Source organism: Cebus imitator, unplaced genomic scaffold (genome assembly GCF_001604975.1).
Source record: "Cebus imitator isolate Cc_AM_T3 unplaced genomic scaffold, Cebus_imitator-1.0 Scaffold22, whole genome shotgun sequence".
Classification (NCBI taxonomy): domain Eukaryota; kingdom Metazoa; phylum Chordata; class Mammalia; order Primates; family Cebidae; genus Cebus; species Cebus imitator.
This window is the reverse complement of record NW_016107337.1, coordinates 1204362-1231179: the sequence shown is the minus strand read 5'-3', so window position 1 is coordinate 1231179 and position 26818 is coordinate 1204362. Positions and strand designations below refer to the sequence as shown.

The 26818-nt window shown below is 38.1% G+C and overlaps 1 protein-coding gene across 1 annotated transcript; it reads left to right on the top strand.

The window, feature by feature from the left end:
• The first annotated feature begins 6313 nt into the window (after nucleotides 1–6313).
• CA3 (carbonic anhydrase 3) lies at nucleotides 6314–17109 on the top strand. The gene is made up of 7 exons (XM_017521807.1): nucleotides 6314–7032; nucleotides 7811–8008; nucleotides 10217–10335; nucleotides 12153–12245; nucleotides 13285–13347; nucleotides 14260–14415; nucleotides 16121–17109. The coding sequence occupies exons 1-7, from the start codon at nucleotides 6840–6842 to the stop codon at nucleotides 16238–16240; spliced, it is 942 nt and encodes a 313-aa protein (XP_017377296.1). The 5' UTR covers nucleotides 6314–6839; the 3' UTR covers nucleotides 16241–17109.
• The last annotated feature ends 9709 nt before the right edge of the window (nucleotides 17110–26818 follow it).

Below are 26818 nucleotides of genomic sequence, written 5' to 3'. Positions count from 1 at the left end.
CTATGGGCTCACCCTGAATTCTCTCTAGTGTCAGACCTAAGAATGCTCTCTTGGGAACTGGATGGGGACCTGACTCCAGTAACCTAAAGAACATACTTTGTCCATGATTATGAAGCTTGTTTACTCTCCAGAATACTTTACAGATATACATTCATGCCAAGATGTATATATTGCTAGACATTTATGTATAGATATAGATAATTGACTTTAAAATTAACCTCTGGAAGCCATAAGTAATGAATTATGGGAAGAGTGAATTGCTGCTAATTGGAATCTTGATTTTTTAACATGAGATTCAAATTTATCTCAACCTGTTTTTATTTCATTCTGCTCTTCATCATGCCTTTAGCCAATGCCATGTTTTTTTAAAACTATGTATGAAAGACCACTTATATACTCTGGTCCTGCTTTGAGTATCATTTTTTAGAAGACATTTTTACCCTTAAAATACTGAAAATTGCACATGTCATTATATCAGTATTTAAAAATTTAAAAGAATATATTATTTAAATTTTATTACTTATTTGGAATAAATGAGAAAAAATAGCTAGTGGGGCATTATAGAAATTGAAAGATTTATATTAGTTTTCATTACTTAATTTGAGAAAAATAAAGAAATAATTAGCATTAAAGGACTATAAAATTCAAGCAATCAGTGCAGAGTTTTTGTCTGCACTGTTATATGGAAATTTGATGAAAGACAATCTCTAATGTCTCTTAATGGCTTTAAGATGTTATGATTTTCAGTTTACCAGGTTGTGCCTTGCAAAATGGCACTTGCAGTTTTTTAAATGATGCTTTATTTTTTAAATGATGTAATTTTTAAAATCATGCTTCCTGCATGAAAACTTCCCAGCTCTTAAGTATTTAATTAAACTTATAAAATGAGAATAATAATAAATGCAAAAGGTTAATTTTCAGGTGCTTGACATGTATTACTTCATTTAGTGTTAAAAACCAAGTGAAGTACCCAGGGAAATTATTCTGAGAAGTAAGCCAACCAGCCTAGGGTAACAATGCTTTAAAGGAAGCTCCAGATGTAGAATTGAGTTTTTTTGCTTGTTTGTTTTGTTTTGTTTTCCTAGCTGCTATAGACATCGTAGATACTTGATTTTTTTTTCCCGAGGAGACAAAATAACTTACATCACAGTGAAAACAGTACCCCCCTACCTTCACCCTCCAAATACGAGTCAATGCAGCTCCAACAGTGGCTCAGCCTTGAATTAGTATGGCTGCAGGGAGCCAAGAAAAGCAGGTTTAAGACAATAACTTCTCATATTGAGTTGTTTGAGTTCCACACATTCTGGATATTAGTCCTTTGTCAGATGCATAGTGTGCAAATATTTTCTCCCATTCTGTAAGTTGTCTCTTTATTCTATTGATTATTTGTTTTGCTCTCTAGAAGCTGTTTAGTTTAATTAAGTCTCATTTATTTTTGTTTTTGTTGCATTTGCTTTTGCAATTTTCGTCATAAATTCTTTGCCTAGGCCAATGTCCTGAAGAGTTTTTCCTAGGTTTTCTTCTAGGATATTTATAATTTCAGGTCTTAGATGTAAGTCTTTAATTCATCTCAAGTTAGTTTTTATATATAGTAAGAGATAGGGTCTAGAAAAACAAATAAGCCCATTAAAAAGTGAGCAAAGAACAGGAGCAGACATTTCTCAGAAGAAAATATACAAGTGGCCAACAAACACAAAAAAAGTTCAACATCACTAATCATTAGAGAAATGCAAATTAAAACAACAATAAGATACAGTCTCACACACAAGGAGGCGAACATCACACACTGGGGCCTGTCGTGGAGTTGGGGGGAAAAGGGAGGGAATTAGGACAAGTACCTAATACATGTGGGCCTTAAAACCTAGATGACTGGTTGATTGGCGCAGCAGACCACCATGGCACATGTATACCTATGTAACAAACCTGCACATTCAGCACATGTATCCCAGAACTAAAAAAAAAAAAAACGAAAGAAAGAAAAGAAAAGAAAAAAGAAAGATACCGTCTCATACCAGTAAGAATGCCTATTACTAAAAAGTCAAAAAACAGATGTTAGTGAGGTTGTGGAGAAAAGAGAATGCTTATACACTGCTGGTGGGACTATAAATTAGTACAAACTCCATGGAAACTAATATAGATATTTCTCAAATAACTAAAAACAAAATTACTATTGCACCCAGCAATACCTACCACTAGATACCTACCAAAGGAAAAAAAATCGTTACATCAAAAAGACATTTATATTTGTATGTTTATTGCAGCACTATTCACATCAGCAAAGACATGGAATGAACCCAGGTGTCCATTATTGGTGGATTTGACGAAGAAAATGTGGCATATATATACACCATGGAATGCTATGCAGTCATAAAAAAGAATGAAATCATATCTTTTAGAGCAACATGGATGGAGCTGGAGGCCATTATCCTGAATGAAATAATCCAGAAACAGAAAATCAAATGGCACATGTTCTCACTTATGGGAACTAAACAATGGGTACCTGTGGTCATACAGAGGAAAACTGAGGTAATGGGGACTCCAAAAGAGGAGAGTGTGAGGGGGACAGTGAGGGTTGAAAAATTACCTACTGGGTACTATGTTCATTATTCAGTGATGCATATACTAGAAGCTCAAACCCCACCACTGTGTAATATATTCATGTAGCAAATCTGCATATGTACCCTCTGAATCTATGAAAAATTTTTTAAAGTATGCTTATTTTTTAAAAAAGACAATAACTTTTCTACATAAAATATTACATAAATACTTGCTTACTACAGAGTCTGCATAACTATAAGTATAAACAGTTGAAACGCATCAGGTATAAAAGAAGGAAAGAACAATTGAGCCAAAGGGAATAAAGTGTGGGAAGGCACAGAGGCGGGAAAGAATCAAGTGTGTTATGGGAAGAGTAAAGGATGCTCTGTAGCTGAAGCTGAAGGTGGGCAAATTTGGGGAGAAATGCTGGAATAAGGCTGAAAAGTAAGTAGGCTATGAAGCTTCTGAAAACTCTTGAATGCCATTTGGGAGAATTTGAATTTCACTTAAAAACAAAAAACAAAAAACTTGTTATTCAAATAATGTGCCAAAGGAGTTTTAAGCTTTGTCAATTGTTTCAATTCTATTAGTTTTCATTAATTTTGTTAGATGAATGCATTTTGTGCATGACTGGTCACATACGGTTTAAAAGGTTTACTTTAACTCCCACTATGGGAAGAATAAACTGGTAATTAGATTACGAAGCTCAAACAGCTGGAGAAAAGGGTGAATGCTGTGGGTATCAATTTTTATCTTCCATAAGCAGGATGTGTCCTTCATTTAAATGATGTCTGCAGGTTAGCACCTATGCTTTATGACACGCAAAGAAGCCACTGTTTATGGCCAACAAGGAACAAGGATTATTTAAAGTAGTTAGTTGTCCAGAGAGACATTAGATGAAATAAACAAGACCGAGAAGGGCACTAACTTTGCAGAGTGCTAACTACATTGGCCTATTCATTTGCCTTACGTATAGATCTTATTTAAGCCTTACAAGAACGCTGTAAGGGGCACTATTTTCTCTATTTCAAAGATGAAGTTGCTTGGGGGAGTCAAAGAAAAATTTAAGCAAATGGCCACCTAAATGCTTCTGAAATGTCAAAACAAAGCAAAATTTCACTTGTTATTTCTATAAGCAAATACCATCAAGTTATTGAAACTAAACTTGATAATTTAAATTTGATTGTAAAAAAAATCATATTTAAGGAATTTTCCTCCGTTTTAGATGTTATTACTGTATCCTAAAAGAATAATTTGTTTTCAAAAGAAAATAGTTTGCATTTGCTGATCCTGATGATCAAACCTTGCTGCACAGATTTGGGAGGTCTTTGTCTTTGAATTCATGCTCCTACTCTCAAATAAAATGACTACCTTAACTTGATACATTCCAGTGAGAGAGACCAGTTGGGACAAGGCTCCAGGCTGCTCTCCTACAAATGTGCCATGAACAAGAGCCAAAATCTAAGACCTGATTCAAGTGGCCCAGCTGTCACTGGTGACATAGTCAGGGGCTGGCCCTATTGTGTTCCTATACAACCTAGTAAGTCAAGCTTTGGAAAATAACATTGTCAGGGAAGAAAGTAAAAGTTATTTGTGACGGTTCAGTAGATTAATCAACACTTTTAATTTTTATCAGCCATTTTCACCTTCCTATGCCAGAACTTGTTTATAAAAATGAAAATGTAATAGAAAGTGCATTCCTCTATAATATGTAAAATATCTAGGTAAAATTTTGCAATTACTTTGTGGGCAGTTTCTCACTCTTTATTTTTGTGATGCAATAGAAATGCCAAATGGTAACTTGAAGATTTGAGTTAGTTATACTAGATGATATCTTGCAAAATGAAATTCTAAGTCATGAGTAAAATATGATTAAATTTTATATCCTTAGATCTTTTAAGTTTAGAATGTTAACATACAATCCTAGATGAAGCTTCTATACTGAACATTATTTCCCCACCAATAACTTTTGTTTACTTAAATATTTTTCTCTCTCTCATTCCCTCTCTCTTTCTCTCTTTCTCTATATGTGTACAGTCATTTTCTGCAAATTGGCCAATCTCAACTTTTCAGTAATGGCACTGTGAGAAATGCTGCCAAATGCTAGGAGATAGTTTGGATTTAATCATTGCTCACTTTTTTCCCCCGGCATTATTTTTCTCAGTGAATACCTAACAGTTTTCTTTTTCAAGCAGACTCCAGAAATCTCAAAGTCTTGAATACAGTTTAGAATTACCTGTTTGTTTACAGGGAATTTTGAAATGTACAGGCAAACATGCTGGAGTAAATCAACTAAGATGAAGGTAGTAAATTTGCCAATGAGGTTTTCGAAGATGTATTTGCAGAAAATTCAGATGAAGTTTCTGAAAAATTTATTATGGCCTAAAATTACATGATTTGATATAAATTATCTTGAAATTCCAATTTCCATTAGCTTCTTATGAGAAAGTATAATGAAATACAAATTATCATTTTCAAGGCCTAAAGCTATTAAAATATTTCACTTTGCAAAGTTTGTCTCACATTTATTTGAAATTATGTGCTATCATGTACTTTTAAAATTAATTACAAATAGCACTTTTAAAAAGCCCCTTCTATGCATAAACAATAAAAACATGATGAATTTCTAGATCATTCTTGGTATAAATGTCATTAAATACATTCTTTGTATGATTACTATACCAAATAATATGAAATTTAGTTGCCAATCTTCTAACCACTCGTAACAGAAAAAGAATATTGTAATGATTGAGTGGATTGGTTTACTCATACAAATAATTATACATTTTATAAGAACTAGAAAACATCTCCATTAACCACTGCAGTCTTTCTGATCAAACAGTGACAGATTTGAGCCCAGAGTTTTAGGGCATTTGTTTGCTATGTTTGTTTGGATTTTCCAAACTGCCTTAGTTCCTGATTCCACACTGCTATTGTGTGGATCAAATAATCCCTTGTCACAAAAATACCCTAGGGAATGACTCCCCTGGCGTCCAGGTTATGAGTGTGGTCAGTCATTCCACATGCCTTAGGGATGAGCTATCTTTGCCATGACGAGCGATTTCCTTTTCAAGTTTTGTAACCCCCAAATACTAAATACTATTATCAATAAAAGTTAATTAAGGAAATGCATATTGAAATATTGTTCAAGATAGCACTGAAATTAGGGTTATCTTTTCTCACTCTCTTAAAAAAATGATTACTAAATTAAAACAGGAGAAAATTTACAATAAAGTCTTAAAATTGTAAATATCTACTACTGACTTCTTTGATATGAACCATACCAGACAATTAAAAGTATGCTTTTGTCATGTATACACTAGATATACCACTTTTATTCTCCTTTGCATGGTTCAGTGTATCAGAAAACACCTTAGGAAGTGGAGAAAAAAATTAAAAACCATTCTGTAAACTTGTTCTCTTTCTTTTCTTGCAGCCTCTCATTATATCTTGGGAGAATAAGATCGCAGGTTTTCAGCAATATGATTCATTTTATGTTAGTGGCCTTCCAGCACTTCAGAATATTCTTGACTTTTCATGAGCAGAGGGACAGCGCAGGGAGTGGGCTAAATCAGTCCCAGTTTCCAGCTCGGCGTGAACCTGGGATCCAGACATCTCCTGGATGCCCGGCGCCTTCTGAGATCCAGCCCTCCGCTTCCTGCAAACCACGAGATTCGCTAGGTTAGGAAATGCCGCCTGGTGCGATTCCAGAGAGGGCAATCTCTTTAAGGATAACTGACTTGGAGGGCCTCTTCACCATCCCACCCAGCTCCAGACTCTCTTCCCATCCCTTGCTCCTAAAATTTTACATGTTGCCTGCAAAGGGTGTCAAACTTAGGGGGCAGGCAAACACACGAGTTCTTTCCAGCTTCGGTAACCGGATCGCTAGAGCGAAATTAACTCGCAGAAGTGTCCAGAGATCGCAGCCAGACCGCCAGCCTGCGCTTGAAGGAACTTGTAAGAGAGGCTGCAAGAGCCGCCGGGATGTAGGTTTTAGTTCGTGGCCAAGCACAGCTACGACACCCCGTCCCTGCCCCCCACCCCATCCCCAAGAATGCACGGAGGAGGGAGAGAGGACGAGGCGAGGGCCGCCGGCCTTTCTGCACGTCGGCGCCAGTTAGAAAGCCCTGCAGTTTTGAGAGACCAGGGGAAGAGATGGAGGGGCCGGGAGCCACGACTCCTCGGAGAGCGCAGGGAGGGGCGTGGGGGCCCCTTCGCCCACCTCTGCCCCCCTCACCTCGACAGCTGTCCCGCTCGTGGAATTCATTGGCTTCATTGGCTTCCCCCACCCCGCCTCCCAAATGCCACCCCAATCTAGTTTAGCCCCCCGCCCCACCCTCGCTGACCTAATAAGGCCATGCAGCGTGCAGGAGAGCTGTATAAAAGCGCGGGCTCGCGGGGACTCCGCACCACCCCTGGGAAGAGAAGGCAGGAGCCGTCCAGAGCGGAGGAAGGCGACCATGGCCAAGGAGTGGGGCTACGCCAGCCACAACGGTGAGTGCAGGCGGCCGCGACCGGGCCGGGAAGGGATGCCAGTCCAGGAGAGCCTCTGCCATTGCACAGAAATGGGCAACTTTAGAGAGTGTATTGGAAAATGTGGGTGTAGGAGTAGGATAAGACCTAACATTTATTGAGGCTTTTCAACTCCGAAATGCTGCTGCTGCTGCTGCTTTTTTCCCTTCATCTCATTTAGTTCTCCCTAGTATGGAGTTTTTATTTCCCTTGGAGAAAACTCAAGTGCAGAGAAGTTGGATCACTTGCCTAAGATCCCCGTTGCCTCTGAGAAGTCAGACAGCCTGAGGTCAGGTGTGACTGGCCCTTACTCTGTTGTACTGGATAAGCACCTAACCTGAGCTTGGTGCTGGTGTGAGAATCTCTGCTCTAAGTTTCTGCCTAATCCATGGGAAAAGGAATATGGGTGTGCTCTGAAAACCACAACATGAGGCTCAAATGTAGGTGGTCAATAATCTTTTATTCCAACTGTATGATAGAAGGCGGCATTGTTTAAAAAAAAAAAAAAGTAATAAAGTTTATCTCAAAAATAAGCCTTTGAGCAAGCAAAGCAAACCCTGCATTAAATATGGTCTCCAGGTATGCTATTCACAAAACTACCAATGGGCCTGAAATGAATGGTAAGCCTCTTATTGCCCAGTCTGAAACCTAAGACCTTTTCAAAATCACTGTGTAGCCTCTGTATATTTTGCTGGCTTAGTCAGTTAGAAAGAGGCCTTGGGTTGTGCACCAAATATGTCCCCTCGACTTTATTTCCTAGGTCCTGACCACTGGCCTGAACTTTTCCCATTTGCCAAGGGGGACAACCAGTCGCCCATTGAGCTGCATACTAAAGACATCAAGCACGACCCTTCTCTGCAGCCATGGTCAGTGTCTTATGATGCTGGCTCTGCCAAGACCATCCTGAATAACGGGAAGACCTGCAGAGTTGTGTTCGATGACACTTATGATAGGTCAAGTAAGTATGACAGTGAGGTAGAAGCACATGAATGTTTTCTATGTCCATACTGGCAAAATGTGATGTATGGCACAGTACTAGAATTAATGGGGAGAGGGAGCACATTATCTCTGAAAATGGAGATGACATTTGACTTTGCTTTAGTCATAAAAAATGATATTTATTTGTTGAAGAGGAATGCCTCACCCTCCAACCTTGGTCACTGTGAAACAGCCCCATGTCCAAGCTAAAAGTTGGCAATGCATTCCCGAAATGGAACATGATAGGACAAAGATGACAATAAGCTCAAATGAGTGCTCTTCAGACTCCAATGGCCTATACCTCAGGGCTCTTATGCTTCTTGTCCATAGTCTGGAAAGTGAGGCTTCCACTCTCAATTGTGTAGATTCCATTCTCCAAAGCCAGAAATATAATAGAAACCCCAAATAGGCACTTTCTTCCCCTGGTGCCTGGGAGGTGGCCAATCCATGGGAGAGGATAGGGCCATTGCAGGGGTCAAGACCATTAAATATGGTCTCCAGATATGCTATCCATAAAACTACCAATGGGTCTGAAATGAATGCTAAGACTTGCCTTCAAGCCTTCAGTGGGTTTCATCTGATTAATCATTTTGGTGAGTATTTTTGAAATATCTGATGATTTCTTCTTGAGTAGTATTTGTGTGTGAGAGAGCAACTGAAAAAATACATGTTTAGGAAAAATAAATCTCTTTATTTCACCTACACTAGTAAGCAAATCAGTAAAATAAAAGGAGGCTTGAAATACTTTATTTCACGATAAATGAGGTGAGAAAGAATCTTCCTTTAATATTTTGGTGCTTGATATACAAATAATTTCTTATAGCCATATTTCTAATAAAGGTACCTTTATATACATAAGTGAACACTCAATGATGTAATAAAGAATGATATTTATAATTCCTACCTATTAGGAAGTTCCAAGTTATAGAAATTTAAATTTTCTTAAACAGCGATTTTGTGTTGCTATTGTTTCCCTTTTCCCCCTTCTCTTTATATATCAAGTTCCATTTTGAAAGCACAATAACAAAACTAAACATATCTATTAGGTTGAACCGCATGAAAATGCCATTTTTGCGAGCAAAAATAGTTGAATATTGTCAATTTCCTACAATTTATTCTAATAAATTGGACTCACATGTCCCTATAATAACTGTTCTGAATGGCTGGATAGGAAAAATGCAACAAATTGAACCACTCCATTTCTACATGAACAAACTCACATAGGCCTAGCCTCATTGTTTGAGGTCTACGTTACGGCTTTCCCTGGGCCACTTAGTGTGTCCAACCTCTTCCAAAATGGCTATGCTCTGAATTCTATTTTCATCTAGCTTATATTGCCAAACCTTGATCTTAGGGTTTCTGCATAGTTTCCAATATACTTTGAAAGATATTTGAACCTCTAAATCACTCTGTGATGGGTTGAGATGTTTATCAACAAGCCCAAATTAATGCTGCTGAGAATGGTCTAGTTTAGCCATCCACATTGATTGGTTTTCTGGGAAATTTCTGAATTTTCCATTTCATCTCATTTGAATAGACAGTCTAGATTAGACAAAGATGAAAGTTCTTGCTCATTGTGTTAAAGAAAAGTGCAGTTGGAAGCAAGTTGTGGAGAAGGAGCTCACATTTGCTCAGTGATAATCATGCAGGCACTGTGGTGAGCACTTTAAGGTGCTTAATCTGAGTTAATCTTCGCAGCAGCTCTGAAAGTTTGGTATTATTATCACCTTCTTAGAGATGTGAAAGTGGGTTCAGAGAGGTTTAGCAACCTGCCTGAGATCACAGAACTAGCAATGGGTGAAGCCAGCATTTGAACCTACATCCTTCTGGTTCTCAACTGTCCAATTCTTCTCACTGCACCACACTACTGACCTGTTCTTTGGGTGGTGTATGCATCCTCATTGTCCATCTGTTGTTTTAATTTTACTTTCCTAAATGTTAAAATGATGTTTCAATAATAATGAAACAAGCAAACAAAATAGGAAAGACAGAAAAGAGCAATCATTTATCTTGACATGTTCCCAGACTTCATTTTGTGAGGAGTCCAGTGTCCTGGGAGTGGTACCATCCACCCAGCACACTGACCACATTTTGTCTATGAGGCCTGGGCAATAACAGCACTTGTTTAAAGTAGACCTCTGTAAAAGAAGCGTGAATTCACTGTTGACCAAGCTTGTCTGAATCACAGTGCTGAGAGGTGGTCCTCTCCCTGGACCCTACCGACTTCGCCAGTTTCATCTTCACTGGGGCTCTTCAGATGATCATGGTTCTGAGCACACTGTGGACGGAGTCAAGTATGCAGCGGAGGTAGGACGAACTGCCATAATCCATTTTGGGTCTCACACAGTGAAAATTCCGAAATTAAAAATAAGAACCACAGCAACAAAGCATTATCTACTGCTTTTGCTTCAAGTCTATAGTTATGAAAAGAGCTGTATTAGTTTTAGGCAAACTGAAGCTGCCAGGCATTCTAGGCTAGACAGGTAAGAGGGTATAGGTGAGTTGGCTTCATACATGATTTCCAAAGTTACATTAAGAAACTGGGGCGAGTGCAGTGGCTTATGCTTGGAATCCTAACACTTTAGGAGGCTGAGGCAGGTGGATCCCTTGAGCCCAGGAGTTTGAGACTAGCCTGGGCAATATGGTGAAAGCTTGTCTCTACAAAAATTAGCCTGGCATGGCGGCATGCATCTGTGGTCCCAGCTAGTCAGGAGGCGGAGATGGGAAGATCACTTGAGCCTGGGATCTTGAGGCTGCAGTGAGCCATGATTGCACCACTTTACTCCAGTCTGGGCAACAGAGGAAAAGCCTGTCTTGAAAAAAAAAAAAAAAAATCAAAACATTAGAAATTGGATAGCTACTTAATAAGAAAGGCCAGGGTCCTCAATGGGACTGGAAAAAGGATAGCTAACATTTATTAAATGCTTACGTGTATCAACTCGTTTGATCCTCTTAACCTTATGAGATAGGTTACAGATGAGGAAACAGAAGCATAGAAAAGACACTTAATGAAGTCACACAGCTGGTGAGTGCTAGTGCTCTACCTGATACAGACTGGTTTCAGAGTTACCCAGTGCCCTAGGCTGCCTGTTTTATAAGAATATAGTGCTTTAAAAATAGCATTTAGAAATTCTGAATAATGCTTATGTTCTAATCTCTTAATTAACAGTGTGCATATATATGTGTGCATGTATCTATATATAAACGCGCACATATATTTACACACACATAGAGATATGTGTACACATAAAGAATTTAATCTGAGCACATACTACCCTCTGTCTCAGTTAACCCATTAAAGAAAAGCATGAATTGTAGCTCAGATCAAGGCACCAAATTACAAGGGTTTAAGACAGGCCTCTGATGTGTTCTTTTTATAAAGCCAAGCCAATAAGTGGTGGCAGTTGCCTTGGAGGTGAGGACCAATTCATTTTTCCTGCCTTAATCTTTTCCAAAGATAGGCTCTGGTTAACACAGGGGCTGTGACAGAGCCTAGAAATCTACTATGAACATGGTCTTAAGCGGAATCATTAGGCAGCTTAGTTATTAGTTAAATTAATTCTAGGAAGCCCAAAGTACTTCACTGTGATCTTTCCATTTTTAAAAAGCCAATCTAGAGAGCCATGGCAAGATAAATCAAATATTGGGAATGCCTTCTAGACATCTTCCCCAACCAAATGGGAAAAGTTGAGTGTATTTCTTACAGATGCAGGCAAGGCTTTCAGTTTGACTTTTGTACATGCGATTATTTCATACTTTTGGTCTTGAATACAATGTTTTTTAACTGCTGCAAATGATTATATTCTCTTGCAATTCTGTGTGACTCAGCATAGAAAGTTCGATTAACTTAACCGGTGACCATGTTCTAAATTAAGATCAGGTTGCCACCAGGTTTCAGAGCTCTGGCTGATAAAATGAGGTAAATATGTAGTTTTACATGCTTTTTATTTAAACCACTAGAAGTGTTACCAAAATATTACATGCTATTTTTTCAAATTTCCTCAACTTTTATGAGATTGCTCAGCAACTTTAGACAGTACAGTGATTGGGTTTATCGTGGATAATTTTATACTTATTTCCATATTCCCGGAATTTACCTTCTAATCTGTATCCTACGGTTTCAGCTTCATTTGGTTCACTGGAATCCAAAGTATAACACTTTTAAAGAAGCCCTGAAGCAGCGTGATGGGATCGCTGTGGTTGGCATTTTTCTGAAGGTAAAGTAAAAATTGACCATATATTTTCTTTCAAAACGTATTTCCCTACCAGTGCTTAGCATAGTTTGAGTTTCATTCTCTCATTTTATCTTCCTCCCTCTATATACGTTTTTTTATTCATTCAACTAATCAAGATATGTCTGCTAAGATCAGCTCAAAATGTCTTACTTTTCTCTAAAAGTGTATCTTTTACCACACTCCAGCACCCCTAGTGCTTCTAAATTTTCCCCAGATGTGTGTGTGTGTGTGTGTGTGTGTGTGTGTGTGTGTGTGTGTGTGTAGGGGTTGGGCCCAGGGCCTTAGAGTGAGTTTATTACGTGGTTGTGAGGGCAAGGGCTGCATGTATTCATTTTCCTTTCTCACTGCTACATTTCAATTGCACTGGAAACCAGAAAAGCCAGTGTTGGGAACCATATGATGCCAAGTGCCTGGCTGGACATCCCTTCGGCTTGAGGTGGTCACCACTCACATGATCCCAGGCTAAGATAGCACATGGAATGTGTGTGTTGTCGAGCCAGCCTTGCTTTAAAGAGGACTTAGTGTCATTAACACATGAGGTTAGTGACAACATAATCTAGATTTCAAGCCAGAGGTGAAAATCTGGCTTCTTTCTCTTTGAATGACCTAATTTGTTTAATTCATTGGGTCATTTTCGGTGCTTGAACACAGCACAGCAGAGGTGGAGTAAGTCTGAGAAGAAAGGCAGTGAGTTTAGTTTGGGATACATAGAGTCCATTTTGGTTCTACATCTGTTTTTTAGAAAAGTGGAATGACTTTGCAGAGAAGGTCAAAGACACAGAACTAGATCAATGTGTAATTTTGTGGTCCTGTACTTCAGGGGCCTGGAGTCCAAATTTAGATCAGAAACTATATACTTAAAATCTTGAGGAAAAATAAACTTATGTTTTTGCTTAGTATGAGGTATTCTGGCAGATTTATAAACACTAGTTGCAGATGAGTGGATCAAAGTCAGCTATGAAGACAATCCTAAATTATGGAGAAGTAAAAGAATTATACTTGGATTTCTATTTTCTTACAGATAGGACGTGAGAAAGGCGAGTTCCAGATTTTCCTTGATGCATTGGAGAAGATTAAGACAAAGGTAAACAAAAGTTATTTTCCCTTCTAAAACATAACTCAGATTATGCAAATTTTCTTTACACATTTTCAAGTTTTTTTTTTTCACCTAAAATCTGTTACTAAGTTTGCTGGATATGCTAAATATACATATCAAAATAAATGCTACGATATTTGTATGACATACAGTTTTTAGAGCAATTTCACATACATCAGTTTTTTTAATGGTCATAGTCATCCTGTCGGATAATCACTTTCTCAATGAAGTGAGAGTCAGAGAAGTTGAGTGGTTACCCCCTCCTCGCCCAGCGCTCGTGCATGCGCACACACACACACACACACACACACACACGCTGCATATATGCATTCATACCATAATGGAGCTACTAAATATCAGTCAGCACTTGTCTTTTGAGTCTTGGTGATGCCCTTTCTGCGAAGCACATATAAATTTAAAATCTTAACAGTAGACTCGTGTAAGTAACAAAAACATTTTAATTATTTTTTGTGACCATTCTAATAAAATATTATTGAGTTTTGTCAATAGAGAAAGTAAGTATTCCAAGTAGAACATTCAATAAAAATGCAAGCCTGATATTTTTGGTATCAACAACCAAAATATTAACTTATATGAAATAATTCAATTACACTTGAGATATCAGTGTCTCCTTTTTCTTGAGAAGTGATAGAATTATAGTTCTACTCACAGTTAAAACAATAAGGAATACAATATGACAATGATTGTGTCAGATCAAGTAATAATGTGCAAACCAGCTTCCCTGCTTTGATCTTTATTTCTGAAAGGCCTATACTTTGTTTAAAAGTTCTATTTTCTCTATTGCATTTGAAATCCATTCCCACAAATAAAGTGGTGAGGGCATTGGGGTGGACATGTGCATGCACCCACTCACTGCACCTGCACCTTGCTCTTACCCAGGGCAAGGAGGCCCCCTTCACAAAATTTGACCCATCCTGCCTGTTCCCGGCATGCCGGGACTACTGGACCTACCACGGGTCCTTCACCACGCCGCCCTGTGAGGAGTGCATTGTGTGGCTACTGCTGAAGGAGCCCATGACCGTGAGCTCTGACCAGGTGAGCACCCTTGTGAACACATGGGTTTATGTTGCTGTCTGCCTATGTAAGATACAGATGCTAAATCAAAAATACATAGCTGCTAACTGGATACTCACTGAACAGCTCTATGGCTAGAGATTTCATAGTCTGCCCTGGTTAATTACAACCAGCCTGCTCGGCTTTCTAAAACTTGGCCCCCAAAGCATACCAGGATAAATGCAACTCATTTAAAAGTGGTTTTGATACTATGACTGAGTTTATGCTCTATAAACACTTTAAAGGGTTTAGATTAATATGAGTCTTTGTTAATGTGGATGTTGCTAAATACTGAGCACTGGTAAGGAGATGGGATAATAAATACAGACCGGAGAAGAGACGGGTGTTAGTGGAAGGGATTTAACAATTTTGTATGCTGTATATTATTTTTGCAGTTTTACGGATACTTATTCAAGGCTCAGAAAGGTTAACTAATTCACCTATGATCACACAGCCAAGTGCAGGATTCTAATCCCGGCTCCAGACTGTTCCTAGTACTTTTGGCATCTCTTCTCAGGTTCCCTTCTTACTGTTCATCTGAAGAGTGTACTAGTAGCATTCATTAAAGACACTTTCAAGGAAAAACTGTGTAGGAGAAAATAAGCCGGCAAGAACATGGAGGGAAAAACAGATTGAAGCAAGTAAACAACACAGGGACTCACAACCTAGAGCACACATGTACTCAAATAGTAAAATCAGTTTCTCAGTGTGTGTCTCTCGCATAAGGTAACAGCTTTCATATTTCTGTCAGTTGTAAACTCAGGTATATAAAGAAATTTTTGTTAAAATATCAGATTTAACAACCTTGTTCAGTGATATAACTATTTTGAAAGAACAAATTTTTTTTCAAGGAGAAATCTAAAAATATTTTAATACAGAATCATAGTGTTATTAATGAGAATTTTTTATTTTCTTATCCTTTAAGAAAGAAAAGTCAATTTAAAATTGAAAATGTAGCATGAGTCGGATTTCTTTTTGCTCTTAAAATAAATTGACTCCATAAACTTATACAATAAAGGTCTATTAAGTTTTATTTGCACTGATACATGGATGTGGTCATCCTCTCCAACAAAGTAATATAGTTCATACTGACCCCTCAAATAAAAAATAAATGTTTCAGAATTCAAGAGGAAAAGGTTGTGACCAAAGGGCATAGTGATACTGTTAGAATGAAGAAAAGGGCTTTTACAAATAAAGAAAAAATGTGTGTTACTCAGGAGCTGCTAGCTAAATAGCTCTGGACTGAACAGTAGGGACAGATTGTGTGGTTTGCTTATCTTGTTTAAAATGTCAGTATTGGCCAGGTGAAGTTGCTCACGCTTGTAATCCCAGCACTTTGTCGGGCAGAGGTGGGTGGATCATCTGAGGTCAGGAGTTCAAGACCATCCTGGCCAACATAGTGAAACCCTATATCTATTTAAAATACAAAAAATTAGTTGGGCATGGTGGTGGACGCCTGTAATCCCAGCTACTCAGGAGGCTGAAGCAGGAGAATCGCTTGAACCCAGAAGGTGGAGGTTGCATTGAGCCGAGATTGCACCGCTGCACTCCAGCCTGGTGTCAGAGTGAGACTCCATGTCAAATAAAACAAAAACAAAAACAACTCACCAGTATTTGCACCTCTTTGTTGTATAGTGTGTCCAGTTGATCCCAATGTCTTGCTAACAGTCTGCCCCGACCTTTGCAGATGGCCAAGCTGCGGAGCCTCCTCTCCAGTGCTGAGAACGAGCCCCCAGTTCCCCTTGTGGGCAACTGGCGCCCTCCACAGCCTATCAATAACAGGGTGGTGAGAGCTTCCTTCAAATGAGGCTGCTGGGTCTTGCCCTCTTCAGGAAAGGAAACCTGCCACTGGAGAGCTTGGCTCCTTGCCTCCTTCTGGTGCTCCTTACTCCAAGTCTATTTCATTTTTCCACACTGAGCAATGAATGTGAGAGATGTGATCACCAAGAAACCAAAGATACTTTTGACAAGATCTGATATGAAAGTGTCGATTTCACATTTGATCTTTGTAATAATCATCTTTCCTGTAAAAGTAGCATTTTTAGTAAAGTTTCAAAGAAGAAGAAACAGAGGTGGAAGAGTAAAGATATTTAAAAAATAGCTAGCTATTGGGCACCAGTTTTTCTGTTATCTTAAATTTCACAGAACTTCATTGCTTTTATTTTCATGTTATGAGTTGTCCATCTTAAAGCAATATGAGTAATTCTACATGAAATAGAGATGTATGAAGATCATGTAACAATTAAACAGAAGCCAGAAATTAAAATGACTATGGACAGCAAGAATTGAGCTAATAATATGTTTTAATTCTTAACACCAGCAAGAAGTCAGTCATTTATTGAAATTTTAGCTACTAAGATTGCTTGGTTTTGATTATCAGTGAAAAGAAAACACAATACAATCAGGAGTTTTAAAATTTTTGATTCAGCATTTGAATTTCTTCTTCATAAACGTGGTTGAATTTATCCTAGTATTTTTCTTTACCTGAAGGAGGGCCATTTATTTTTAATTTCACTTTTTTTCTTTGCATGATTATTAAAATAAAGACTGCTTCTGTTGTCTTTCTCATTGGAGGCTGGAATGAATGATCACTAGAACGCAAAAGAGTGAATGATGACACTTGAAGTCAAGGCAGTTGTACTGATCACCAGAACCAATAAAGACATGAATGCAAAATGTTGTGTTGTGTTTTTTTAATGGAAAAGCAGTATAAATGACAAAAATTGAGTTTAACCAGGTGGAACAAATTTGTAAGTTTGTTTTTAGAGCTGAAAAATGGCACTAAGGACCGAAGTTATGAGTTTGGCTGCTACATTCCTCAAGGAGGGGCTAAAGCAATTAGTGAGGGCCTTCTGAGGAAAATGCAGACCAGAAGAGGAATGTGTGGCCATATATCTGAGAGTGGGAAATACTTTCCAGAGACCTCAAAATTGGTTTAGGATTCTGGGGTTCAGACTAGTGCAGTGGGTATTAGGGGCATGAAATCGCGTTGGACTGTAGCGTTTACATCCTTATTTTTAAAAATTGTGCCTTTAGAATGATGCTAGGCTAACACAGCAAAAATCCATATATTTAGACCTTTAAGCCATTTAATATAACACCTTTAGACATAAAGCCAAATTTTGCAGTTAGTGGCTTTGATACGTCTTTCATCACCTCACTGGCCAATAGGTTAACTTACTTTAGAAAGTGACAGGATTAAGTTTGTTACCCTAAGGAATGAAAGTAATACTGGGTCAGGAGAGTCCCGAAATGCCAGAAGTCAAATCACATGACAGAGTCCTATGAGGCTAAAATTATTTAATAGATTACCACCCAGGTGAAGTCAAACCACATTGGTCAGTGTGAACTGGAAGTGTTAATTAAACCCCTTGGAATTAGGAGGTGTGGAGCTTTGATCATTAGTGATAATACACAAGCTGATTCTCTCGAGGTACTTACTTAGTAATGCTTAGGCACTGTAAAAGATGTATCCAGTATTGACTCTATGTGGGGGAGGAACATGTGACTTAATGCCAGCTACAAATAGTCCTTATTTCAGTACACAAGCTGACCAAGGTTGGAACTGTTTTGAAAGAAAATGCCCCATCAAAGGAGGTTTCTTCATAGACCACATGCTCCATGAGGGCATGAATACCAGTCTTGCATGCTGACATTCACCTTGTTGTCTAATATTGTGTCTGGCATATAAAAATTGCTCAATTAATATTTGTCGAGTAAGTGATGTCATGAACATAGATGAATCCAGGTAAAATACTTATCTTTTTGAACAACACATTACATGTTTAACAGGAATATTGTTTTTTGTTTATCTCAGTTTAGATCTCCTTGGAAAATGATCTCACTAGCTTCAGGCGGGAGCTTTCTAGTAGAACACATTTCTCCCCACTCCAGTCTGAGTCATTGTCAATACTCACAGTTATCACCCATCTTAAAATTTCCTCCCAGTTTCTCAAAGTGCTGAACTCAAAGTGCTGTGATATTGTAGACGTCCATTACAATATTAAAGACATACTGTGTTCTTATTCAGCAGGGGGATCTTTTTCCTGGTCATAAACGGGCTCCCAAACAATTGCATTTTAGATACACAGCCTACAAAGGGGCATGGCCAGGAACTGCTGTGATAAAAAGTTTTCAGCATCTGCCAACTTTTGTTCTTCAGGGTAAAATCATTGCAGGTATTTGAAAATTTCAAAATAGGGCAGAAACTAATTTGAATTTGTGTTTCACAATATTCGGATGATCATATCATTAAAAGCCTATAGATAAGGCAAAATCAATAAGAATTTACCTAATATAGGGTATTGTTAGGAGTATGCAAATATAGCTTTATCTATAATTTTTTTTTGAGATGGACTCTCCCTCTATCACCCAGGTTGGAGTGCAGTGGTGCGATCGCGGCTCACTACCACTTCCGCCTCCTGGGTTCAATAGATTCTTGTGCCTCAGGCTCCCAAGTAGCTGGGATTACCACCATGCCCTGCTAATTCTTGTATTTTTAGTAGAGGTGGGGTTTCACCATGTTGCCCAAGCTGTTCTTGAACTCCTGACCTCAGGTGATCTGCTCACCTTGGTCTCCCAAAGTGCTGGGATTACGGGCATGAGCCACAGCACCCAGCCAAGACTAAGCATGCAAACATATTCTTAATATAATCCCTGCCTTTTAAATAAGCAGACAGGATATATTTATGAAAAGACAAATAATGTCAGGAGTATTGACCCAAAATCCTTTAAACTGTACAAACAGTGAGTATTTATGTAGGTGAGTGGGAAGTATTCTACATAGACCATGCAAAACTGAAGTGGTCGGTATTTACCCATTATCATTTATATAATTAAATATAGTTGAAATTGATCAGCTATTAACAAGCTTGGATACACGTGGAAAAATTAATGACAGTTATTAAAATGAGAATTGGCACAAATAAAATTGGCCTAAGAGAAATACATGTGGTCTAAAACTACGTCAAAGACTACACATAAAGAAAGTTAATTAGATTCTAGGTTCTTTTCTAATGCCTTCTTGTCTGATATTAAAGAGGAGCTCTAGTTATGAGTAAAATACATTATTTTAGAAGAGGAAAACTAAGTGAGAAGAGGTAAGAAAAATGAGTAACTTTGGTGGGTTTTTTAAATTTCATATTTTACATAAAAATTTAATAATTTTAGAAAACCTACCCCTAAAGTAGTACTTAAAGTCTTAAAATGCAAATGAGAAAGTGAAATTAGGTTTGAATGTTATTTTCATTTAGGTCATTAGATGGCAGCAAAATATTTAAAAATTTCATGTGAGTCACTAGATGGCAGCAAAATAATTACAAAAATGACTATGACATTAAAAACCATGCTGTGCTTTATTCACATTAATTGCAGAGCAATAATTTAAACATTATTTTTGAATTGACAGCCCATTTCTGTTTTTAAAACGTTTATTATTAGCCATTAATGTCTATGCAAAAGAAAAGACACTGAATGATCCTTACATATTTTTGAGAGTCTTAATAGCCAAAAACAAGGCCTGAGGGATAAAAATAGTAGTTATTGAACTGAAACTTAAATAATGGAGAATTAACATTTTAAAGCCCTCATCAGTTTTCAGGAGGACTAGATTCAAGTCACACAACACTTGCTGGATGTGTGGCATTAGGCAAGTTAATTTCTCTATGCCTCAGTTTCCTCATCTAGTACCTGCTTCCAGGGCGATTTTAAGAATTACTTGTAAACCACTTAGAATAGTCCTTCTGACATAACTCACAATAGGAGTTAACTATGGTCTTTTATTAAGTAATTTTACATCAAGCAAGAAAAATTCAGATGCCTTGTTCAATATCTAAAATCATGTTTCTTTCTTTATGTATGTTATTAACATCGTGAATCAACAGGTAATATTAAAAGAGTTTCTATAACAGATTCACCTCTGCTTGTTATTGGTGAAAATGGTACTTAAAAACAACAATAACTTTTGTCCCATATACGTAGCAGGCAAAACAAGATGTGGTCACATTAGAAACCAGCACATCACTAGAAGTGACGATTCAGTGGAGGACCAAATAACTTCCTGAGGAAGCTTCGGCTCCAGGAGCTCTACATCTCTCCTGAGAAGCACACAATTAGCAAAACATCCAGAAAATAAACCAAAGAGGAGAGCTGGAAGAACCATAGTGTTCATTTTGTTCAATATCGATTTTCAAATGTTGGCAAAAGAGAATCCTTTGGAGTGCGGCATGAAGTGGAAAAATCTATCTTAATAGGAAATACAGAAAGTCTCCTGCCATGAAATTAATTTTGGACTTGTCTGGGCATGGTGTAAAGTCAGAATCCTAAACGAGGTGCACAAGTCACACCTGAGAGAAGAGCTTGTACTTTGGGAGTGATTCAACTCCAAAAAAAGGAGATAAAACAGTCTAGGCATAAAATCCAACACCAAGGAATTAACTAGAGAGTTAAAGAACTACTTTAGATGTGAAGGTGTTTTGTAGGTGCTGCCACTTGACAACTTGACCACGTAAGTAATCACAGGTAATCAGCAGGAGTAAGAGCGAATCTAATGGTGTAATCACAGGGGACCACGTGCACTGCAGCAGCATAAAACCCAGTGATTTAAAAGCTAATTTTAGCCAGGTTAGAATTGACTCTGTGCAGTAAACAGGAATCAGATCTTCCCTTGTATTTAAGTATTTCTCAGGTAGAGGAGACTGGAAGTCCAGGGAAAATATTTTGCCCATTAAGTGTACATATTCTCTGTTCTAACAGGCCTATACATTTCTATTTACATATTCAGCTAATTTGAAATTTGGATGGTTCCAAATGAGTTTGTTTAGGTGAATTCTAACCCTAAAGGAAATCTGACTTCCATAAATGTATAATACAAATGGAAGTGTTTGAAAATACTGAGCTTATATAATACTTCTGCTCCTGTGAGATCAGTTTACAGCAAGATCTAAGGCAGTCACAAGGGGCACATGGGTGGATCAGAACCCCAAAGAAGGGGACCCATTAAGGGTAGGAAAATTGTACAAGCCAAGCACAGCAGATGTAAGGGCAAGGCCAAGTGCTGGGACAAACTAAGAACCAAGAAGTCTGCACGTCAGTGAATATACAGGAGCTCAGATTCTCACACAGGGAACTAGGAGTAACAACAACACTTTTAAATTATATTTGTTAATACAAGTTGGGGCGTGTGCATATGTGATGAGTTGTGGTGGCAGGGAGGTTTTATGAAGATAAAGACTTTATCTGTTTCATTATACTATTGAAGCCCCAGCACCTCACACAGTATCTGAAACCTAGAATGGAGCTCAAAGATATTTGTTGCACTGTTGAAGGAATGAATGGATGGATGGATAAACTGATAGACAGATGGATGGATGAACAGACAGATGGTGCAATGAAATTCCTAAAATACTGAATTCCAGTCAAGGTCCATGAGCTACTGGGAGCTGTGGCTTTATCTTAGGAAGGTCAGAGGCTGGCATCTCAATGAATTCTTGCAGGAATATACAGATGTCTGTTGCTGCAACCCAGGCTTCTCTGTAAAAAGAGTTTGCATGGAAGAAGAGAAGCAGCTTTACATACATCCAAAGCTTATCATTTGCAAATTTGAATTTTAATAACTAATTTCACTTCGTATAAAAGAGACATGTTTTAGGAGATATAAAAGCAGAGTTTCTCCCCGCATATTTATCTTTTAGCACTCATGCTTCTAATGTGCAAGTTGAAGAGGTAGATTAGCAATGAGTCTGTGGCGTTAGACTCTGATGACACTAATTGGCATGATTCATGCTCGTACTTGAACTTCCCCACTCTCTCTTTTTTCTAAGTTTGCCTTAATTTTCTCATTAGTGACTTTAGTTCTCCATTTCAGTCAGTTTTGTGTGGAGATGCTTATAGCAATTTCACATACATAATAAAGATACCTCTTCCTAACTCAAATCCTTGTTTCACAGTCATGATTGGCAAAGAATGATGCTTTTGAAAATCCAGTGAGCATTTCCAACTGGCACATTCTACTCCACACCAGCCAAACAGATGGTAAATTCAGGTAAATTTCCTCCACAAACAACATAGGCATATACAGCCCATGGATGTTCAGGTATGTTATAATTCCTATCTCAAGCTTTATAACATAGCTGAGAATTTTTTTTTAAAAAAAAAGCTTTATCTCAGACAGTAAATTACTAGAACTCATGGTCAATTATGATGGTGGTGGGTTGGGGAGTGGCAGGGTGGAATAGTAAGTGCTTTGTGGCTTAACCTGTAACTTTATAGGTAAATTTCAGACAGCCTGTTGTAAATATTTCTTAATTAAGAGTATTTTAACGACATCTTATCTGAGCAGGTCTAATTCCTTCCTTTTAATTTGTTTTCTCTAACAAAGGACCTGTTGTCAGGATTGTGAGGAGTACTAAGACTCTTATTCTTAGGAGCTTAATTGATATGAAACATTGATTAGACCCCAAGAGGGGTGGAGAGTTGCAGAGGAATTATGAAATAACCACAAGGCATAAAGAAGAACGTTTACAGCTACAGGGTAATGCTTTCAGTAGGGCAAAACTATTCACCGTTTGATATATAATTTTAAAAGTATATACAGATGACTAAAGAAAGGATTTTTTTTTTTTTTTCTTGAGACACAGTCTCACTCGTTGTCACCTGGCTGGAATGCAATGGCATGATCTTGGCTGGAATTACAGGCATGCGCCACCATGCCCGGTTAATTTTTGTACTTTTAGTAGAGACGGGGTTTCAGCATGTTGGCCACGCTGGTCTCGAACGCCTGACCTCAGGTGATCTGCCCACTTTGGCTCCCCAAAGTGCTGGGGTTAGAGTTGTGAGCCACCATGCCTAACCATAAGAAAGGCTCTTTTTGAAAAGATTTCATGCTTTTCAAAAGTGTTTATGTGTTGAATACAAAAGAGATAAAAGCAGGTTAAGGAACTACCGAGAAGCATTAAGGAGAAGAAAAAAACAGAAAGAAAAAGGCGACTTCCAAACATTGCTCAAGAGAAATGATGCTAGACATGGCTGTGACTACTACAGGAAAGGGTTTATCGGGCACAAGCACAGTGCCCATCACACTGGGCATGAAAGACATGTTGAACAGTGATACCAGTGCCATGGGAAAGAAGGAACAGATAGCAGGACTGAGGGCACAGGCGACCTGCAAAACACGGCTCTGGGTTACCTGGGTCTATGGGTCAGCAATGGACTCCAGACTCTTTTTGAATGATATAAGGCCCCTGGGACACAGTTCTGTCACATGTTCTGACAATATTGCATTTACAAAAAATAAAGTATATATTCACAGTATTTTATTATTTTATATATTATAAAACATGAACAAAGTAGAAAATTTTAGAGGATAAAAAATTAACTATAAGTAGAATTTCTCATATTTTCTTTCTGTTATGGAGCAGTCACATGTTCACCCCCTAAATGTGTGCAGGGTCATGTGGGGGGCAGCTGGTGCAGAGTCAAATGCTAACAAAATCAGGCTACAGAATCTCCTGCCAATTGGTCCACTCTGTTCTATCCTGTGGTTTCTCAACAGCTATGATGGCTGGCTGTCGTATTCACTGTCTCACCGAGTGGGGACTACCTAAGAGAGGAAGTAGGAGATAATTCTATAACAAATCTGAAACAAACAAACAAAAAGAACCATTAAGACTGCTGTGAATTGTTGCATGGTTGAAGGAATGAATGGATGGATGGATAAATGGATGGATGAATGGACAGATGGTGCAATGAACCTCCTAAAATACTGAATGCCGGTCTAGGTTCATGAGCTACCGGGAGCTGCGGCCTCATCCTGGGAAGGTCAGAGACTGGCATCTCAATGAGTTCTTGGAGGAAGAGCACACAATTTTGACTCATCAGTTTTGATCTTGGGTTCGGTGGTTTTTAAAAATTTGGTTGTAACTTTTTCAGCTTGGTAAAAGATGGCAAAAGATAAAAAAAGAAAAAGAAAGAGAAAAGCATTCGCAATACATAGGTCAAGGGAAATTTACTGTAATTTTCCTTCTGTTCATTAAAATATTTAATATTTATTCATTTAAGTGTGTATTATTTTCTAGCCATCGTACTCGGAGGAGAGAGAGGAAGACAGTCAGAGAGACACACTAATAGAAGCATAGAGCTAACTGCATGGAATAATCTTTAAAAGTTTGTGTGAAATGGTAAAAACACATACAATTGAACAGAAAGCAAAGAAGTGCAAAGAAAATGCCACGGGAGTTCACAGTTACCGGCAGTTTTCCTAGGCTATATAGTACTTCTGTTTCCCCAAATCTTAATTTTCAGTAGTTCAAAACTTTTAAGCATATAATCTTAATCTATCTTTTCATGCATATAGATTTTCTTCCTTCTTTAGAATAAACCTGGATAAACACAAATGAGAAAACTGCTACAGAGTTATAAAACGTAATTATCTTTGTTTCCTAGAGCCTGTCCTATCCACATACATTAAAGGATTATAAAAGTGCTGATTTTTCACTTGTATACTCTTAAGACAGTTTTCAGTTAGTGACACTGGTGAATGAGTACTCCTGCCCTTGAACAGGAGGAAAAAAACTTACTCGTAATGCCTACAATTCTCCTTGAATGGAAAATGTTAAATTGTTCTTGTAACTAAAGGGAAGTCAGAAATTCCCCCATACAAGGTGGTGATTTATAAGCAAAAGAGAAGTTTAATCATGTGGCAAAGCTAATATTAACTTAACCAAGCCACTATGATTTAGGTGCAAAGCCATCATTGGAAATGTGTTGAAGCAAAGTGAACAGACAATAATCTTAAGTTGCAGAGGCTGGATTTTGTTCTTTTCTACTTAACCCAGTAAACAAAAGATGAATGAGGCAGTATTATGGGAAAAGCTCTCTCCTAGGTCTCCCATTTTCCTGGATACATATGCAACTCTTAGACCTTTTACAAAAGCATTACCTTATGTATACTCTTAAGGTAGGGTTCCAAAATCTTAGTACTGTTAATGTTTTGGACAAATATATTCACTGTTGTCAGTGGGTAATTCTTTGCATTGTAGGATGTTTAGCAACATCCCTGGCCTCTAGCCCCTGGAGACCAATGGCACACAACTCCTCTCTTCCTCTGTTGTGAAAACCAAAAATGTGTCCAGACGTTGTCAAAATCTCCCTGTGGAGCAAAATTGCCTCCATCGGAGAACCTAGGTTCTAAGAAGAGGTGGACTTTGATTTTTATTAGATTGATTAGGGTATCACCTGCGGCAGCTGCTCTGGAATATAAAATATTTAAAATGTATACTTTGCATATTTTCAATGTGATTGTCCCACTTAATAATTCTTCCAGTTCTGGTTGAAAGTGAAACTGGGTAATGAGCTTGGAACTTGTTCACTACTCTTAAAAACTAAATAGATTTTTATTACTTATAGAAAAGTTAAGTGTTACTATGTATTATGAAAAATCAAAGACACATTTAGAAACTAAACTTTTAAAAGTCTGAAAAGCTATTTACTAAGAGAAGTTGAACTTTGCTGTTTATTGTATGTAAAGTTAGCGTTATCCCCCCCTCCCTAAATAGTTAAAAGGAGTTTAGCAGGAAACCCTAAAAATGCATTTTGATAGAATACTCTGTTATGGAGGAGTACTGCATACATAAACTTAATGCATTGCTGTTATATAAGCATGAGGCAGGCGCCTTTATAAGCTCCTTGAAGGCACTTTGCTGGCCCTTGGGGAGACCACGGAGCAGATGGCTCATAGTTCAAACTGTTTGGTTTCATACCTGGCCCCATCACTTTCTAGCTGAGTGACCCGGGGTAATCTGACTTACCTCTTTGCCTCAATGTCACCAGCTGTAGAGTAGGACTATGTAAAGCATTCAGAACTGTGTTGGTGCATCATCAGTTTTCAACAAGTGTTGGTTATTTTTATAGATCAAGAACTCAAATAATGTTAATTAAATACATGCAAATTTTCGTCCAAGTTAGAGAACTAGAAAAGTCAACCTGTTATTTGACAACGGAAAGTATATGACAATCGGACCATTTATTCAACAAAGAAAATGTGCCAGCATTGTTTCTAGCATCTTACAGACACTCATCCTCATCACGTTCTGGAGTTAGAATCCCCCTGCCCCCCCGCCCAACCCCCATGTACGAATAAAACGTGAAGTTCAGAGGTATTACTTACTTTGTTCAAAGTGTTCGAGTCAGAGTATGAACTCAGGTCTGTCTTATTACAAAGTCGATTCCCATTTCACAATTCTATGGCTCTTGGCTACAATAACAATCATCCTAATGGAGCAGCTAACAACATACCAGGCATCATGTTCATTCACATGACCACACACAAACTAGTCTGATTAACACTCTCAGCAGCCCTGGGGACTCCTACTACATTTCACATATGAAA